At 36.0% G+C, this 18777-nt stretch overlaps 1 protein-coding gene across 4 annotated transcripts in view; it reads left to right on the top strand.

Annotated features, from left to right (window-relative positions):
- The window catches only part of AKT3 (AKT serine/threonine kinase 3), a 284903-nt gene that overhangs the window by 247342 nt on the left and 18784 nt on the right, over positions 1-18777 (top strand). For all 4 annotated transcript variants that reach the window (XM_029934844.1, XM_029934843.1, XM_029934845.1 and 1 more), the window contains one exon: positions 1397-1484. In XM_029934844.1, coding sequence (XP_029790704.1) covers positions 1397-1484 — 88 coding nt within the window. The remainder of the gene's footprint in view (positions 1-1396; positions 1485-18777) is intronic.

Below are 18777 nucleotides of genomic sequence, written 5' to 3'. Positions count from 1 at the left end.
TGGTTTCAGGTATAGAATTTAGTGATTCATCACTTACATAAAACACTCAGTGTTCATCCCAACAAGTGCCCTCCTTAACGCCAATCTAGCCCACCCCCACCTTCCTCCCTCAGTCCATCCTCAGTTTGTTCTCTATAGTTCAGAGCCAGCCTCTTACAGTTTGCTTTCTTCTCTCCTTTTTTCTTCCTTTCCCATATGTTCATCTGTTTTATTTCTTATATTCCACACATGAGTGAAATCATATGGTGTTTGTCTTTCTCTTATTTCACTTCTCATTATACTGTCTAGCTCCATCCATATTGTTGCAAATGACAAGATTTCATTCTTTTTGATCACCAAGTAGTATTCCATCGTATATACATATCACACCTTCTTTATGCATTCATCACTTGATGGACATTTGGGCTCTTGCCACAGCTTGGCTGTTGTGGATAGTGCTGCTGTAAACATCAGGAGCACACACTGTTCCTAATCAGGAACAAGACCAGAGAGAGCTTTGCTGTATCAATTCAGATTTAAATAGATTTCCTTTCTTTTCTTTGTTTCCCTGTTCTTTCTTTTTTTTCCTCGCCTTTCTCTCCTTTAGTCCCTTCTTGCTTCCCTCTGTGTTATTTTTGCTTTCTTCATTCCTTCTTCATAATGACTGGTATGCACTGTATGAAACTGGGGAAGCCAGAAAACACCTGAATCTCACACTTATTTAACTGTCAGTTAAATAAAAGTGCTTGCGAAGATGGAGGGAGCATCCTTAAATGCATGACTTATATTATAGCTTGCATCACAAATGACCTTGCAGTGATACTTCATCAGTTAACAATCTCGTTCCTGTGGCAGTCCATTCGGGGTATGAAAACAGTCTGTGAGCTCCTGTCTGTTAGCAGTACTGCGCAGATTGCTCTTCCTAAGTGATGTTTCAGTTATTTCAGAACTCAGGGTAACAAAGATGCAATCTGACATGAGTCTTTCTAAAATAAATGTGGCTTATAGAATTGACAGTGGTAATTGCTACCATTTATAGGGCTAGGTGCTTACCTATGTTACTTCTGACCCTCGCACTGATTCACCAGGCTGGTATCATTGTCCCCCCTCTACAGAGGGGACACTGGGACCGAGTAGCTTATTCATTGTCATACATGTCATGAGTGCCAAGGATGGTTGCCTGTTTCAGGTTTGTCCCCAAAGCCCATGCTCTCTCCAGCTACCACACTGTCCCGAGGCTGCTTCGTATTAATAGCATAGTAGGGAAATTCTACAGCAGAAGCTCTTTGTTGGTTTGGCTATTTATCTCAAGAACTATTTATCTCACAGAAAATTACATTTCACAAAAACTTTTTTGTTTTGCCTTGGACTTATGTAAATGTTTTAAGGCTCACTCACTTTTGCTTCTGTCTCTTAGCCTTGGTGGAGGACCAGATGATGCAAAAGAAATTATGAGGCACAGTTTCTTTTCTGGAGTTAACTGGCAAGACGTATATGATAAAAAGGTAGGTTGTTTTCATGGCAGAGTATTTACATATTTTGGCTAAAATGGATTGATGGCAAAAAAATTTTTAAGTGAATAAAATTCAATGATGTAATGATTCTTTTCACTTTTACCCCCTACATTTGATTGAATACAATATTGAAATTCTTAGCTCAAATATTTATTGATAAATTTGATTCCCAAACTGCATCTTGAAATTTCATTCAAGATGGTCACTTGATTTTTTTTTATTGCAGTGATGTTAGTTTGCTACTCGTTGTTTCCTTAGTATTAAGAGAAAAAATAGACAACAATGTTGTGTTACTCTTTAAGAAAACTAGCCAAAAAAAGTCATGTTTTTCTTTGTCTTCATGTCTTTGTTTTTAGAGTGAGCTCTACAAATTTGTTTATATGAATCCTTATTTTAAAAGGAATTGAAAGCACTTTAGTTTTAATATTTAACAAAGTAATAAGTATTTTTCTTATTTGAGACTTCTCCGTTACTTGAAACAGAATTTTAATGCCCACAAAATGGATGCCAATAATTTTATAACTATTTTTATTGTAATCTACTTGTTACTTAATACTATACTTTTTGCTTAGGAACAAGAAGTTACTGTGTCTAATCCTTCTTTTTAATTGTTGTCTCTTTTGTTTCTGCTACCTCTGTTATTGTTAGTACAATCACTCATTTTGATTTTTTTTGGTTTTCAAATGCTCATATAAAAATTTTACTATGAAATTTTTATGTAGTTCAATGTTGCTTAGACTCTTCTAGTTATCTTGTATAGTTTGTTATCATTTATTTCAGTTTTCCCTATTTTTCTCTGAAACATATATAATCAACAACATGTATAGAATATCTGTTTTGTGCCAAATATTCTCCCCTGTTAATCCCTAAAGTGAAGATAGAATGATATATGACTTATGAGGAAGAAGACTAGTACCAAATTTGGGCATTGTGTTGTGGGAATAGAGGGCATGGTGATTTTCTAAAAGCAATTCTTGTAAAATAGTTGCACGGTATTAAACATTTCTACTCAAACTTTAAACTCCCACGTTTGGGGTGCCTGGGCAGCTCAGTCGGTTAAGCGACTGACTTCAGCTCAGGTCATGATCTTATGGTTCATGAGTTTGAGCCCCATGTTGGGCTCTGTGCTGACAGCTCAGAGCCTGGAGCCTACTCCAGTTTCTGTGAATCCCTCTCTCTCTCTGCCCCTCCCCTGCATACGCTCTGTTTCTCTCAAACAAATAAACATTTAAAAAGTTGGGGGGCACCCGGTGGCTTAGTCAGGTAAGCATCTGACTTTGGCTCAGGTCATCATCTTGCAGTTCATGGGTTCAAGCCCCACATCTGGCTCTGTGCTGACAGCTGGAACCTAGAGCCTGCTTCAGATTCTGTGTCTTCCCTCTCTCTTCCTCCCCCACTCATGCTCTGTCTCTGTCTCTCAAAAATAAATAAACATTAAAAAATTTAAAAAGAAGTAACCAAACTCCCACATATTGAGTTTCTATCATGTAGAAAACACTGGGATAGGTATTGGATCCTTCTCAACGCTGATGAGAAGCATGTAACTGTTCTTAAATGTTTATTAACTTAATGAAGACAACTAAGCATCCACTTTACAAAGTGATGGTGTTCTAACTGGATTGCATCCCTACTTAGACCCTGATGGCTCTGTACTGTTTTTGTCACATCAATTCACTACAAAAGACTCTTGTAAAAGGGAATGACCAGTGCCTTATGTCTCCCAGAAAGAATACATGGCAGAGGTTTTCTGCAGCGTACAAAGCTGTAAGCCACAAATATCCCTTTGACATACCCTCACCAAGGAGAACTCAGGAAAAGAAGGGAGAAAGAAGGAAAAGGAGAGAAAGCATTTTTTGAAGAGACAATTGTGAGGCACCAGTGTGGCACCACTAACTTAAAGAAGAGGCAAAACATGGACTTGGTTCAGTCCTGTCAGAAGACTAGGATACACTACAAGGACTTCCTTGTCAGGGCTCGGCTCTTCCTGTCACATCACCTGGGGAAAGCTCTGAGAGTCTCACATCCTGGTTTTGCTCCACAGGGACATGCCCAGAGCGGAAGCAACAGAGGTACAGCAGCCAGCTCCCTTGTGGTGAATGGGATGGGAGGGGCCAGCACAGAGTGAGAAGGAGCTGTCGAAACATAGCTTTAGATGATGTATTTGGAGACATGCGTTTAAATTGTTGTAATTGGTAAAAATAGATGCCACTTAATCTGAGCAAAGGTGTTAAGTGTCGTACATGAAGAACAACTGCAAAAATTACAGTTTCCGTAAATGAAATTCATCAGCAACTGATATCTGCTATAGGTTTACTTGGGTGGGTGTCAGATGAGGCAGTGACATAGTCATCTTTTCATAGTTGAAGGACGTTACACAGCATTATAGTAGCACCATTAACTTTTGGGTCTCCCTCTAAAAGCCTGTGAAGATATGACTGGGTCTTCCTGGATTTGTATCATATCAGTAAGAAACAGGGAATTAATTATAAGAATTCAGATGCCAGTAACTATTTTAATGAATCCAGTTATAATTCTACTCATTGGACATATGAATTATGAAACAATTTAGAAAAGCAAATATTTTATGGGGCTCTTATGTTTTTAAAATATGTAACTTATTCATGAGAGGTTAAATCATCTATAAGATAAGATTTTTTGAAATTTTTATTTACTTTTGAGAGAGTGTGTGCACAAGCGGGAGGGAGAGAGAAGGGTACAGAAGATACAGAGTGTGCTGACAGCAGAGAGCCTGACGCAAGGCTCAAGTTCACGAACCATGAGTGTGCTGACAGCAGAGAGCCTGACGCAAGGCTCAAGTTCACGAACCATGAGAACATGACTTGAGCCAAAGTCAGATGGTTAACTGACCTAGCCACCCAGGTATTCCAAAGGTTTTTTTTTTTTTTATTACAATTTTATTAATACTCTTTGGGAGCTTTACTATTTTGTAGATTTATTATTACATGATTATTAGCTATTTTTCTATATACTATGGCAAATCTAGAGATGTAGACACCTATAGAGATGCTAGTATTTTAAAGGTAGATCTCTCCCTAGATTAAGTAAAAAATGAACTTATCTTGGAACTACTAAGTAGCTTAGTTGGTTCAGCATCCAACTCTCGGTTTCAGCTCAGGTGATGATCTCACACTTTGTGGCTTTGAGTCCTGCATCGGGCTCTGAGGTGACAGAGCCTGCTTGGGATTCTCTTTCTCTCAGCCTTTCCACCCCGCTCCCCTTTCCCCATTCACACTCTGTCTCTCAAAAATAAAGAAACACAAAAAAATGATTTAACCTTAATTATGAATATCATGGATATCCTGTACCACTCCAAAGAGCATAGCATTGAAGTATGGAAATAAGTGTCTTGGATTCACTTCTTCCTTCCTGTGTGGAAATGTATAAATTATTTTAGTCACACAAAATTATGATCTCTGAAGCACCTTCAAGCTTAAAGATTCTCAGGAGGATATTTTATAAGATGAAGCTATTCAGATAAATTTGTGTAGGCTTTACACTCAGTTTCTCATTTACAAAGAGTCTTCTGGGATTTTGTGTGATATTGTGTTGAATCTGGTAGGTAAATTTAGGGGACAATTGACATTTGAACGGGACTCAGATCCATGAACATGGTATACCTCTCTATTTATTTAGGTCTGCTTTAATTTCTCTCGATAATGTTTCATAATCTTCCATGTTTAAGTCTTACCCATATTTTGTAGATCCCTTAGTATTTCATGTCTTTTGATATAAATGGTACTTATAATTTTTATTGTCACTTTGTTTGCTGTCAGTGTACAGAAATACAGTTGATTTTGTATATTGACTTTATGTCCTGCAAGCTTGCAAAACTCATTAGTGTTAGTAGCTTTTTTTCTGCAGATTAGTTATTATTCTTTGTATACATTAACTATATCTTATTTAAATAAGGAGGTTTACTTCATTTTCAGTTGGTATATATTTTATTTCTTTTTTTTTTCTTGGTTTTTTTTTTTTTTTTTTTTGCCTTGGTATATTGGCTAGGATGTCACTAGCCAGTAGAAGTTGAATAGAACTAGCCAGTAGAAGTTGAATAGAGTGGACATGCTGGTTTTGTTCTTGATCTGAGGGAGAAAACAACTTTTATCACTAAGTATAATATTAATTATCACATCTAGTGCTGAGATTTTAGTTTTTAAGTATCATTCTTCAATAAAAAGAACCAAGGTTACTTTGAGAAGCAGTTGATTTAAGAGCTGGGATAATAAGGTGGGCCCAGGAATTTTGTGATGCCAGAAAGTAAAAAACAAAGATAGGTAAGTAGGCAGGTAGGTAGGTAGGTAGATAGATAGAGATACATTAATAGGATGGAGAAGCCAAACTTAAATAAGTTCCAGTAGTGAAAGCTAGAACAATTTCAATATGAAAATAAAGATTATTATATATTGCTATTCCATTATGACCCAAAGAATAAAATACATATCCGTAAGTCCACACTGCAAAAAATAAATGATTGAACAAATAAATGTTGAGAAAAAGGGACACTTTTAAAAATCACCATTTTCTAGCTAGAAAATCACCCCAGCATAAAACTTAGTGCATGCAAGATCTACCAATGAATGTTAAAATTAGTGGGCAAAAGTTTAGTTTAAGAAAGAGAATATTTGCATAGTCCCAATGTATCATTCCTCAAGCAGTTATTATTTACAAAGCTTAGAAGAGTAACTTTACAGTAAAAAAGTCTGGCAGACTGTGTCCGAGGTCAGGTTATCAAGACTGACGTCACCAGTGAGAAGACAGACTGACGTCATGTAGTCCATGATGTGATGCTGTGAGAAGGCCACTTCCCTTTTGTGGTATTCTTCCTCAAAATAACTGGCCAGGTAGCCTCAAAAGTGTCAACTTCGCAAAAGGTGAGGAATGACCCTGGAACTGGGCAGACTGGGAGAGACTGAGGGCACGCTGACCACATGCCGCATGGGGCTCTGGGTTGGCTCCTGGGACAGAAGAGGGACACAGTAGGACAGACGGTAGGTAACGGTTCTGAACCAGCATTCATTTCTTAGTTTTGAGCACTGTGCTTTGGCTGTAGGAGATACCAGCCTTTGGGGCAGGTGTGTAAACAGGATATGGGAACTTTTTGTACTACGTTTGTAAGTCTTCTCTAAGTCTAGAAGTATTTTAGTGTAAGAAGTTCTAAAGATTTGATGCTGGTGTAAGCTTTCTATACCTCCTTTATTAGGTTGAGGAAGTTCCCTTTTGTTCTCATATGTTAATAGTTTTCTTCCGAGAGAGGTGTTGAATTTTATTAAAGTTTCTCTGCCTTGTTGTAATGTACTTACGGTTTTTCTTTATATTATGATGATGGTGGATTACATGATTGGTTTTCTAACATTAAATAAATCATACATCCTTAGGAGAAAACCCACCTATTCGTGTTATCCTTATTAAGTATTGCTAGATTTGACACATTGTATTTTTTAAGGCATTTTGCATTCTTAAATCACAAGTGATCCTGAGCATCATCCTCTTTTCCTAAAATGCCTTTGTAGGATTTTGATTTCGGGATCAGGTTTGATTGTTTTTTTTTTTTAATGAAGAGGGAAGTATTCCCTCTTCTTCAATTGTATGGAATTGTTTGTGTAGAATTTATATTACCTGTTCCTAAAATCTTTGATAGAATTTACCAATGAAGCCACTTGGGTCTGGGGTTTTGTATTTGTTGGGCGGTTTTGACTATAAACTCAATTTCTTTCATAGTTCTGGGACTGTTGTGGTTTTCTATTGCTTCTTGAATGTTTTGGGATTGTTTGGTAAGCTTTCTAACATATTGGCTTAAAGATCATACTGTCTTTACAGCATTGGCTGTATATGTAACAATGATCTCTCTTTTTTTGAAATACTTTTTAATGTTTTATTTATTTTTTAGAGAGACAGCATGAGCAGGGGAGGGTCAGAGAGAGAGGGAGATAGAGGTCTATTAATGCTATTGAATTTTTTCAAAGAAACAGCTTTATTTTCACTGATTTTCTCTATTTTTCAGTTGTTATTCATTGATTAGTTCTGTTCTTTATTATTTCTCTACTCTGCCTCTTTTGAGTTTACTTTTCTCTTCTTTCCTTATTTTCTTTAAGGAGAAGCTAAGATTATTGTTTGGGGACCATTCACTTTTTCTAGCCTAAGCCCTCAATGGATGCTGTAAGTTTCCATATAAAGACTGTTAATTTTGTTTTGCAGGTTTTGACCTATTTGTTTTTACTTCAAAATATTTTCAATTCCTCTTGTGATTCCTTCTTCCCTCAGATTATTTAGAAATGACCTTCCCTCAGATTATTTAGAAATGAATTGTTTGATTTCCAAATATATAGATTTTTCAAATATTTTTCTGTTACTGATTTTTAGTTAAATCCTCTTGTGTTTAGAAAACATACTTTATATGATAGTAATCCTTTTAAATTTATTGAGACTTGTTTTATGGCCCAGAAAATGGTTTCTTTTGTTCTGTGTACACTTGAGAAAAGAATGTGTATTCTGCTTTTATTGCATAAAGTGTTCTTCCAATAGCCATTGGTCAAGATGGCTAATGAAGGTGTTCATGTTTCCTGTATTCTTACTGATTTTCTGTCTACTTGCTCTATCAGTTGATGGAAAAAGATTGTTGAAATTTAAAGCTACAATTGTGGATTTGTTTCTCTTTTTAGTCTAACATTTTTAGTTTTGTCTCCTGTATTTTGAAGCTTCATTGTTGGTTGCATACACGTTTAGTTTTGTTAACTCTTCTTGGTGAATTTACCTTTTTATCATTATGAAGTGTTCCTGTATATCCATAGCAATAATCTTTGTTTCAAAATCTACTTTGTCTGGTATTAATATAAATATTCCAGCTTTCTTTTGATACTATGGATCCTTTCCATCTTGTTTTTTAGCATTTATTTATTTTGGAGACAGAGCGTGAGCAGAGAAGGGGCAGCGAGAGAGGGAGACACAATCTGAAGCAGGTCCAGGCTCTGAGCTGTCAGCACAGAGCCCGACTGGGGTGGGGGGGCTCAAACCCACAAACCCATGAGCCCAGGACCTGGGCTGAAGTCGGAGGCTTAACCAGTTGAGCCACGCAGGTGCCCCTCCATCATGTTACTTTTAACCTTGGTTGTTATATTTAAGTGAATTTTCCTTTAGGTATCATGTAGTTGATACTTTGTGTGTGTGTGTGTGTGTGTGTGTGTGTTTAATGTGACTAATGGTCTTTACAACTTTATGGCAAAAAGGAAGAGAGAAAATTTAAAACTGGGCATTCCAGCTGATCCTGTCAGATTGAAGAAGTTCCATTTTAAATGCCCATCTCATTGCCCCCAAGGTAAACAATACTGAATCTGCAATATGCAGTTTCCTTTATTTTGAGCTAAGTTGATTTCAGTACATAAATACTAAATGTGAAAGGTCGTATTTGGCATAACAATATGCAGCAAATAGCGTCTCTAAGCATATAACACTCCTAGAAACGCACTAGAAACACAGCTTCATGCTCAATGTGTCAAAGGGTTGGCTGGGAAGAGCCAGCTTGTGGTTTTGTTGATTTTCTTCATCAATTTTGTTTTTAATTTTCTTGATTTTTGCTCTTATATTCATTTATTTTCCTTATCACAATTTTATTTGCTCTTCTGTTTCTACTTTCCTAAGCTGGAAGCTTACATTATTACATTCTTTCCTTTCTAATGAACGCATTTAGTGCTGTAAATTCTCCCTTAAGTACCATTTTCACTGCATCCTTGATAAGTTGTATTCTCATTTAGTTCAAAATATTTAAAAATTTTTTCTTGAGACTTCCTATTTGACCCATGTGTTATTTAGAAGTGAATTCTTTAACCTCTAAGTATCTGAGGGGTTCTGAGCTATCTTTCTCTTACTGCTTTCCAGTTTTAATTCCACTAGGGTCTGAGTGCATACCCTTGAATGATCTGTTCTTTTAAATTTCTTAAGGTGTGTTTTATGGCCTTGAAGGTAGTCTGTCTGGTGAATGTTCTGTGAACTTGAGAAGAATGTGTATTTTGCTCTTGTGTGATGAAGTAGTCTATAAATGTCATTTGGATCCAGTTAGCTGATGATGCTTTATCAGTTACTGAGAAAGGGACGTTGTGGTCTCCAACTGTAATAGTGAGTTAATCTGTTTCTCCTTGCAGCTCTATCAGTTTTTGTCTGTTGTGTTTTGACACCCTGTTATTAAATGCATACGCATTGATTCTTACGTCTTCTTGGAGAATTGACCACTTTATCATTATGTGCTAATTTTCCTTGCTCTGAAATCTGTTTGAAATTATTATAACTACTCAGCTTACTTTTGGTAAGTGTTAGTGTGGTATGTGTTCCTCCATCCCCTTACTTTTAATCTCTTGGTATCTTGACATTGAAAGTGGATTTCTTTAAGTAATATGTGGTTGATTTCTTGTCTTCTACTCTCTGACAGTCATTGCTTTTAGTTGGTGTTTTTAGACCACTGAAATTTATTTATTTATTTTTTTTTAATTTCTATCCTTGACGGAATGTATTAAATAAGCAAACATCACCAACAAGCAAAACAAGTACTACAATGTAAAAACATTAAAAAAAAAAGACAACCCTCTCACATGCATAAATGAAAGATTACACACAAAGAACTCACATCTTTTCAAGCTTCAATAGTAAATATTTTGCTACTGTGTATTAAATACTGCATGGTTTGCCCAAGCTAAGTTGAAACCACATCATAAATCAATAAGCATTTTGCATTTTCTTTCATTATCTACTCAAAGTCATGCCTACTGCACCTCTAAACATTTCATTAAGTACAATCTAAGTTTATTTTGGGAGTGTTTGCTGTATCATTGGATAGACCATTGAAATGTAAAGTGATCTTTGACCTGGTTGGATTAAATCTACCCTGTCTGTCACTGTTTTCATTATCCTGTCCTGTGTATATTTTTGTGTGTTCCACTGTTTTTCTAACTTCTCTGGCTTTAACTGAGTATTTTCTAAGACTACCTTTTTTCCTCCTCCCTTAGCATATCATTTCTACTTATAAACTTTCCTTAGTGCTTCCTTAGTACTTTCCTTTGAGTTTGTATTACATATTTATACCCATTTCAAGTCCTTTTTCAAATAATACTACCCCACTTTGCAGATGGTACACATTTCTGATCCTTCCTTCCTGTACCAAATAGCGCTGCTGTCATGAACTTCACTCATCCATAAGCTGTAATATTTGTATACATAGTTGCATTATTATTTCTAACAGACTTTTTTATCTGTTAGATCAAGTAAGAATAAGAGATAAAAGATTTTTACATGTTAGTTTCTTTTCTAGCATTCCTCCTTTCTTTCTATTGAACTCACTTTCTATCCTGTATCATTTTCTTTCTTTTGGATGAACTTTTTTTTTTTTTTTTTTTTACATTTTTTTGCAAGGTAGTTCTGTTGGTGATGAATTGCCTCAAGTTTTGTCTGTCTAGGAAAGTCTTTATTATTCCTTACTTTGAAGGATAATCTTGCTGCATACAGACTTCTAGGTCAGTACTTTTGTCTTTTTACATTTAATTATTACTAATATTAGGGAAATAGCATTCACATGATATTAGCTGTAGGTTTTTAAATAGCTACCATCTCTCAGAGTGACAAAATTTTCAACTATTCCTATTTCCTGAACATTCTTATTATGAATGGACACTGGATTTTGTCAAATGCTTTTTTTTTTTTTTTTTTGCATTCACTGACACGGTCACATGGTATTTCTGTTTTAGTTTGTTAATATGGAGAATCACAATGGTTTTTGAATATTGCCTCTATAGTGTGTGCCTCAGATTAACCTCAATCATGGTATATATGTTTTTTATATATTGCTAAATTTCTTTTGTTAATACCTTGTCAAGGACTTTCTTATATAATAAATTGTGGGCTGTCCTTTTTTAATGTATTACTTGTCTGAATTTAGAATCAGGATATGCTTGACACCAAAAGTGAGTGGTGTTTCCCTCTCTTCTGTTTTATGGAAGATTTTGCATAGAATTGGTATATTTCTTCTTTAAATGTTGATAAATGTTCTGTTGAGTCCACCGAAGCCCAGACTACAGAAACTCAGTCTCTTTAATGGATATAGGACACTTCTAGTTACCTATTTCCTTTGAATGGAATTTACTAGCTTGTGTGTGTTTCAAGACATTTTAAAACTTTATCTAAGTGTTGAAATAATTAACATTGAGTTGATCACTTATTGTCTTGATTTCTTTTTCCGTTTTAGCTTGTTTTTTAAATAGTAGTTCTTTTTCTGGTTTATTAGGTTGAAAACTTAGATTTGAAAATTTTTTGTTCTTTTCTAACACAGTGGCTGACAATGCTATATATATACTTCTGAGCATTCCAGCAAGGGTTTTTTAACATAACACTGTGACTTACTGTTCACTCCCAAACACTTTCTAATTTCCCTTAGGATTTCTTCTTTGGCCAAATGGGTTATTGAAGTGCATTGTTTGATTTACAATGTTTGATGATTTTTCAACTATTTTTCTGTTTTAATACCTAGTTTAATTCTCTTGTTTTTAAGGAACATACTTTGTATATTTTAAATCTTAAATTTTTTAAGATTTGTTTTATGAAATAAATTATGGTTTATATTGATGAATGTTTTGTGTGCATTTGGAAAGAATATGTATTCTTTTATTACATATGGTGTTTTACAAATGTCAGTTAAGTCAAGTGAATTAATAAGTCTTCTATATCATTACTGAATGTTTAACTGCTTGCTTTTACCAGTTATTAAGAGAAGGGGATGAAAATCCTCAATTATAATTGTGTCTTTGACTATTTGTCTTTTAGTTCTATCACCCTTCCTTTATTTTAATCTTAAAGTTCTGTTTGTAGGTGCTCCCAGATTTAAGACTGTTATATCTTCTTGATGAATTTACCTCATCATTTCATCTAGGCTAGCCAATATTTGTCCTAAAGATTAGAGTGGAGAGAAATGAAATAAATAGAAAAACAATAGAGAAATTTTTTAAAAGTTGATTATTTGCAAAGATCAACAAAATTGACAAACTTTCAGTTAGATTGACTAAGGAAAAAAGAAAAATACTAAAATCACAAATGAGAGAGGAACATTACTACTGACGTGATAGAAATAAAAAGGATTGTAGGAAAATACTCTGAACAGATGCATACATAAAAAGTGGAAAACCTATATGAAGTGGAAAATTTTCTAGTAACATACAAACTACCAAAAAAGTCAAGAAGAAATAGGAAATCTGAATAGAGTTACAACTAATAAGGCAATTAAGTCAGTAATCAAAAAACTCCAACAAAGAAAAGCCCAAGACCAGATGGCTTCCCTAGAGAATTCTATCAGATATTTAGAGAAGAAATAACACCCATTCTTCTCAAACTCCTCCAAGAAATTGAAGGAGTGGAGACTTATTAACTCATTCTGAGGCCAGCATCACCCTGATTCCAAAGCCACACAAAGACATTACAAGAAAATGAGACTAGAGATCGGTATTCCTAATATAGATACAAAATTCCTTTGTAAGAGACTAGCAAATCAATTAGCATATTGAAAGGATTGTACACCATGATCATGTGAGTTTTATGGAATGCAAAGACAGTTCAGCAGACTAAAATAAATGGTTGTAGTACCCCATGTTAATACAATAAGGAAAATCCACACAGTCATCTCATTTGGTGCAGAAAAAACATTTGATAAAAGTCAACACCCTTTGCTAATTATAAAAAAACAACTCTGAAAACTAGGAATAGAAGGAAACTTGCTCAGATGATAAAGGCCATAGCTGAACCCACGACTGACGTCATAGTCCGTGGTGAAAGACTGAACGCTTCTCACCTAAGATAAGGAAGAGAACAAGAATGCCCACTTGTGACACTTCTGCGCAACATAATACTGGAAGCTGTAGTAAGAGCAATTAGAACAGGAAATAGAAAGCAATCAAATTGGAAAGGAAGTAGTAAAATGGTCTCCCTTCACAGATGTAGAAAACCCCAACAAACACACACAGTCATGCACACAATACCTCTTAAAGCTAATAAACAGAGTCAGCAAAGTTGCAGGATATGAAATCAGCACACAAAACACATTATATTTGTATGCATTAGCTATGAACAATCTGGAAAGCAAATTAAAACAATTCCATTTAAAGTAGCATCAAAAAGAGTAAAATATTTAGGAATAAATATAATCCTAGAGGTGCAAGACTTGTACACTGCCAACTACAAATCATTGCTGAAATAGATGAAAAGACATGACCAGTGGAGAAACACCCTGTGTTTGTGACTTGGAGACTTTACTGAGATGGCAATTCTAGTCAGAGTGATGTTGCGGATTCTGTGCAATCCTTAGGACAGTGATCCTGTGCGCAGGCCTTGTAATAGGCTACTGGAATCATTTTGCTTATATTTTGTTGAGGATTTTTGGATCCATGATCATGGGGATATTGGTCTGTGGTGGTTGTTGTTTTTAATTTTTTTAATGTTTGATTTTGAAAGGGAAAGAGTATGAGTGGGGGAGGGAGGCTAGAGAGAGAGAGAGAAGCCATGACCTGAGCCGAAGTAGGTCACTCAGCCACCCAGGCACCCCTATGGGTCTGTAGTTTAGAATATGAATTTCTTTTGAGGCACCAAATCAAGCCTTAATAGAAAACAAAAGAACTATATAACTCAGACCGTATTCTGTGATCAGTAAAATTAGGAGTAACCAGCCAAGAAATACTTCTCTAAACTCCAGATATTTGAAACTCTTAAAATGAACTTTAATGTAATTCACAGACTAAGAAGTAGTTGCATTGGAAACCAGAAAATATTAGAGTTAGAAGGACAGTAAAATTTGTGAAATGCAATCAGGGCATTTCATAAATACTTGTACGGGGTGGGAGTGGGCAAATGAAACAGAATGATCGGAAATTAATTAGCAAACTTCAACAAAAGAATAATCCTGATGAATGTAATTAGAAGCACACAGTAAATGTAAAAGTACAAATGAATAAATTGAAACAAACATTTGAAACCATCAAGAAAATGCAGTTATATAAAAAACTAGTAAAGCAGACAAATCAAAAATTAATAAAAAAACAATTAGGAATGAAATGAGATACAGAGACATAGAGAAATGAAAATTTAATGTAACTGCAATGAGTAATTTATATATCTATATATTTTTTTAAGTTTATTATTTTGAGAGAGAGAGTGTACACATATGCATGCATATGCATGAGGTGGGGAGGGGCAGAAAGGGAGAAAGAGAATCCATGCATCCGCACCGAGCCCCATGCAGGGCTTGATTCCGTGAACCTTGAGATCATGACCTGATGCTTAACCAACTGAGCCACCCAGGCACCCCTATACTATTTTTTTAAAAGAGAGTTTATGGATAATTTTAAGCAAGCTTTTAAATTACCAGCTGACTCAAGAAAAATGTGAAAACATTTAATTGTTAAATTAGTATACAGTCTGTCACTTCCCCAACTCCAGTGTTTTCACCCCAATAAAAAACACCAGTATAAGCCCTGATGAATTTTTCAGGTCATCTCCATCAGACATTCAATGACAAAGATAATCCCTATCATTAGAAAAATTCTTATAGTCTGTTCTGAAGGAAGGGAGGGGAGGGGGTTATATGCTTTCAAACTTATTTTATAACCTTGATCCCAAACCTTGATTAAGACTTACAAGAAAGAAAAATAATAGGTCATTTATGAACATAGATGTAAATATTCTAAGTTTGAGCAATATTCTAACATTGAGCAATGATCTCCAACAATGCAAATAATATGTATATTTCTGATGTCCATTCGTTCTAGTAATGTGATTATATTAGCAACATTTAATGTTATTTACCACATTTAGAGATTAAGGGAGAAATCCACATGACCATCTCAAACTAACGTCATAAATGAAAGTAGAACCTCTTCATGATTTTTTTAAAAAATATCATTAAAACACTTTTAGTATAGAAATAACATGAACCTTCTTTAAATAAGTTTTTATCAATATTTTTCTACAGTTACGGCACCTGGGTAGCTCACTCAGGTAAGCATCTGACTCTTGATTTTTGCTCAGGTTGTGATCTCATGGTGGGATTGAGCCCTGCTCACATGCATGTGCTCTCTTTCAAAGTAAATAAATAAACATTAAAAATTTTTTTTCTACAAACATTATACTTAATGGTGAATATTACAATTATTTTCTTTAAATGTAAGAAAAATGGTGTCTACCAATATTGCATTCTAGGCAGTTTTTATTATAGATTTTAACCAACATAATAAGAAAAAGAAACAAGGTGTATGTGACTTTTAGAGGAAAAAAGAACTTACTCTTTAATGGTGGAATATGTAATAATTAAACTTTGTCCTATTCTTACAGTGGAATATTGTACTGAATAAAAAAATGAGTAAATTGGGCTATTCAATATTCAATATTGATACCCAAAAATATATAAATATAAAAAGCCAAGTTACATAAGATATCTAGGGGATGATACCACTATTACAATAACTGAAAATGAACTAGAGAAAATCGTATCTGTGACATAATCGGGGGGAACGTATCAGAATTTGCATGCAGATGACACAAAGGAACTCTAACACAGTATTTGTTTGAATCATATGTAATTGTAATTTGGGGTCATTAAAAATGGGTGGGTGCCAGGGAGGGGGAGGCAATAGGTCTTTAGCTGCGCCTCTGTGTTTTAGGTCTCAAAATTATAAAAGTTCCAAAGTACATTTGACAAAATGTTAACGTGTGACATCTGGCTGTCGTTTTATGGTCTTTTCTTGACGCTCAAGATGGTTCTTTTTCACTGTTGTGAGTGGAGTGGAAGGGAAAATGGGAGCGCCAAGCGCAGTCCTCGGAGGGGGGAGGAATAAAGAAAGGGGCAGGAGCTCAATGGAAGACCGCCCGCAGAATGGGTTAGGTCTGGTTTTTCACTTTTGTTTGCTTATGTTCCTGGGGAGAGAATCCCAGCAGGACCTTGAAAGTGGAGATACGTAGAAAAAGGCAAGTTTACATACAGACAGTAAGATGTACCGTGGATAGATTGTGAGGTGTGAGATTAATAAATACAGGGGAAAGCACGATATGAGAAAACGTGATCTGTGAGGCCTCGCCAGCGGGTTGTCTTCACAGAAGGGGGGGGGGGAGCACCTTCGCAGTGACCGTGATCTGAAAGGAGTGGGAACGCCACAGAAGCAGAAGTGTTTATAAATATGTGGCCGGAGGCCGGAGTGGGTCCTGCCCGAGGGCCCTGCCTCCTTTGCTGCAGGAGTCCTGGCTTCTTCCAGTGAGAACGTGTATGGCCCACAGTGGACCCTACCTTGTCTGGGGAGAGGGGACGGTGCCAGGACCAGGGCAAGGGCGCCAGCCCACGCTGAGGCAGGAGATTCCAGAAGTTCATGCAGAGCGCTGAGGCTTTATTCTTCATAAGGGAAAAATATTAATATAAAACTATGAGGTTGAAGACTAAGAGGTTTTTAGGGAAGATTGATTTGGAATCTGTGGCTCATTTTGATTTTACTAAGATCTTCATTTTGATCTGCCTTCTATTTTTCACATGTGCTTATTTTCCAGAGGTTTCCTACAGTAAAGAAGAGAAAACTTGGTTTTAGAGTGTTACTTAGGCACTTGATAGCTTGTTTTGATCACTTCTTTGACACTCATTTCAGTGAAATGGCAACTGTTTAAATAAGTGATTTTATCTAGTCCTTAGAGTGAGGAACAGCAGGAGGCGCCACTGTGAAGTAAGACCTCTCTCGGAGGGGCCTGTGCAGCCTCCATGTCAATCCTCAGTGTTTGGTTCCTTCATTAAGCATCCATGTTCCCACTTGAAGATGAGCCTTCATCTCTGTCCAGATGTGAAATTAGAACTTGCAGTGTTTTTTCATTTTACATGGTTACCATTTCAAATACTCTTTATTCTTTTAATTTTTTTAATTAAAAAATAATTTGTTTTACTGAGCTGTGATTCACCCGTTAAGTGTACACATGAGCCAGTGTTAGTCGACTCACCTACTCACCATCAACGTTGCCTAAATGAAGAGCGAGCCCCCATATCTCTTCATTCCATCTTGGAGACCCAGGTTCCTTTCTGGTACATTCCCCCTCAGCCGAGAGAGCTTTCCCCATTTCTTGTAGTGCAAGTTGGTTGGCAAGAAATTTGTTTTCTTTTATCTGATGATGTCTTTATGTTGCCTTCATTCTCGGAGGATATTTTCACTGAATATAAAATTGTGAGTTGATAGTTTAGTGAGTGCTTATTCAGTTATGTGTTCCCTTGTAAATTATGTGTCATATCTCACTGGCTGCTTGCAAGATATTTTCGTTTGCATGATGGCTTCAGAATAAATCAGTCTGACTGGGCTGAGCCACTCTTTCCAGAATTCCCTTTGCTGAATGAGACTCTGCTGTGAGATTCGGGGGATGAGGGGGCAGGGGGCAGAAGTGAAGCAGCAGCAACTTGTAGAGTTTTGATATTGATTTTTTTTTTTTTTGTATTTGTAAGCAGTTTGTCATGGCTGAACTCAAATGGCAACATCTGTGTCCTCCACAGTGAGCGCCAGTTAAAATTTTAGGTGATTTATGTAGATGTCCCTGAGGAGCTTGGAGTCTGTCCTGTGCACATGTGGTTCCAGAGTCAGCCAGAGATGCAGGCAGACTTAACTCAGAGTGTGGGGATCCCCCACTTCTGCTCTCCCGCTTGAAGCTGCTCTGCTCATCCCCGACTCTGTCTTCCTAAGTTTTGTGATGTAAGACTAGATTTCTCATCCGGGATTTCACCCCACATGATATAGACTGGAGCTAAGGACCACAGAAGTAGGGAATCCGTCCACTGCCACTGCCTTCTTCCTAGCATTCAGCTCACCTCGAGTATATATATATACCTGTTTCTGGTTGCTTCCCAGAAGCTTTGGATTTTTCCCTGAGTTTGTAATTACCTATAGGAGGACTGATCCACCAGGAGCTGCATGGCCATGAACAGAAGCAAAACAGTATTTCTTTTTTTTTTAATTTATTTATTTTTTTATTTAAAATTTTTATTTTTTTTACTTTATAAAGTTTCATATTTTTTTAACATATGCAGTTATTTTCCATCATTTACAATACAGTAGTTGCAATGACACTCCAAACAGAAAAGCAAAGTAAAAAATCAAAACACCAACTTCTGTTTCATGTAATTAGACTTATACAGAAATTAGAAGGTTAAGTAACAGCTAGTTAATCACCTAATTTCACAGCTATCTGAAGTGGCAATCGTTATATAGCAGCTTATCTATGATACATT

Source organism: Suricata suricatta, chromosome 3, assembly GCF_006229205.1.
Source record: "Suricata suricatta isolate VVHF042 chromosome 3, meerkat_22Aug2017_6uvM2_HiC, whole genome shotgun sequence".
Classification (NCBI taxonomy): Eukaryota; Metazoa; Chordata; class Mammalia; order Carnivora; family Herpestidae; genus Suricata; species Suricata suricatta.
This window is presented reverse-complemented; position numbering and strand designations above follow the sequence as displayed.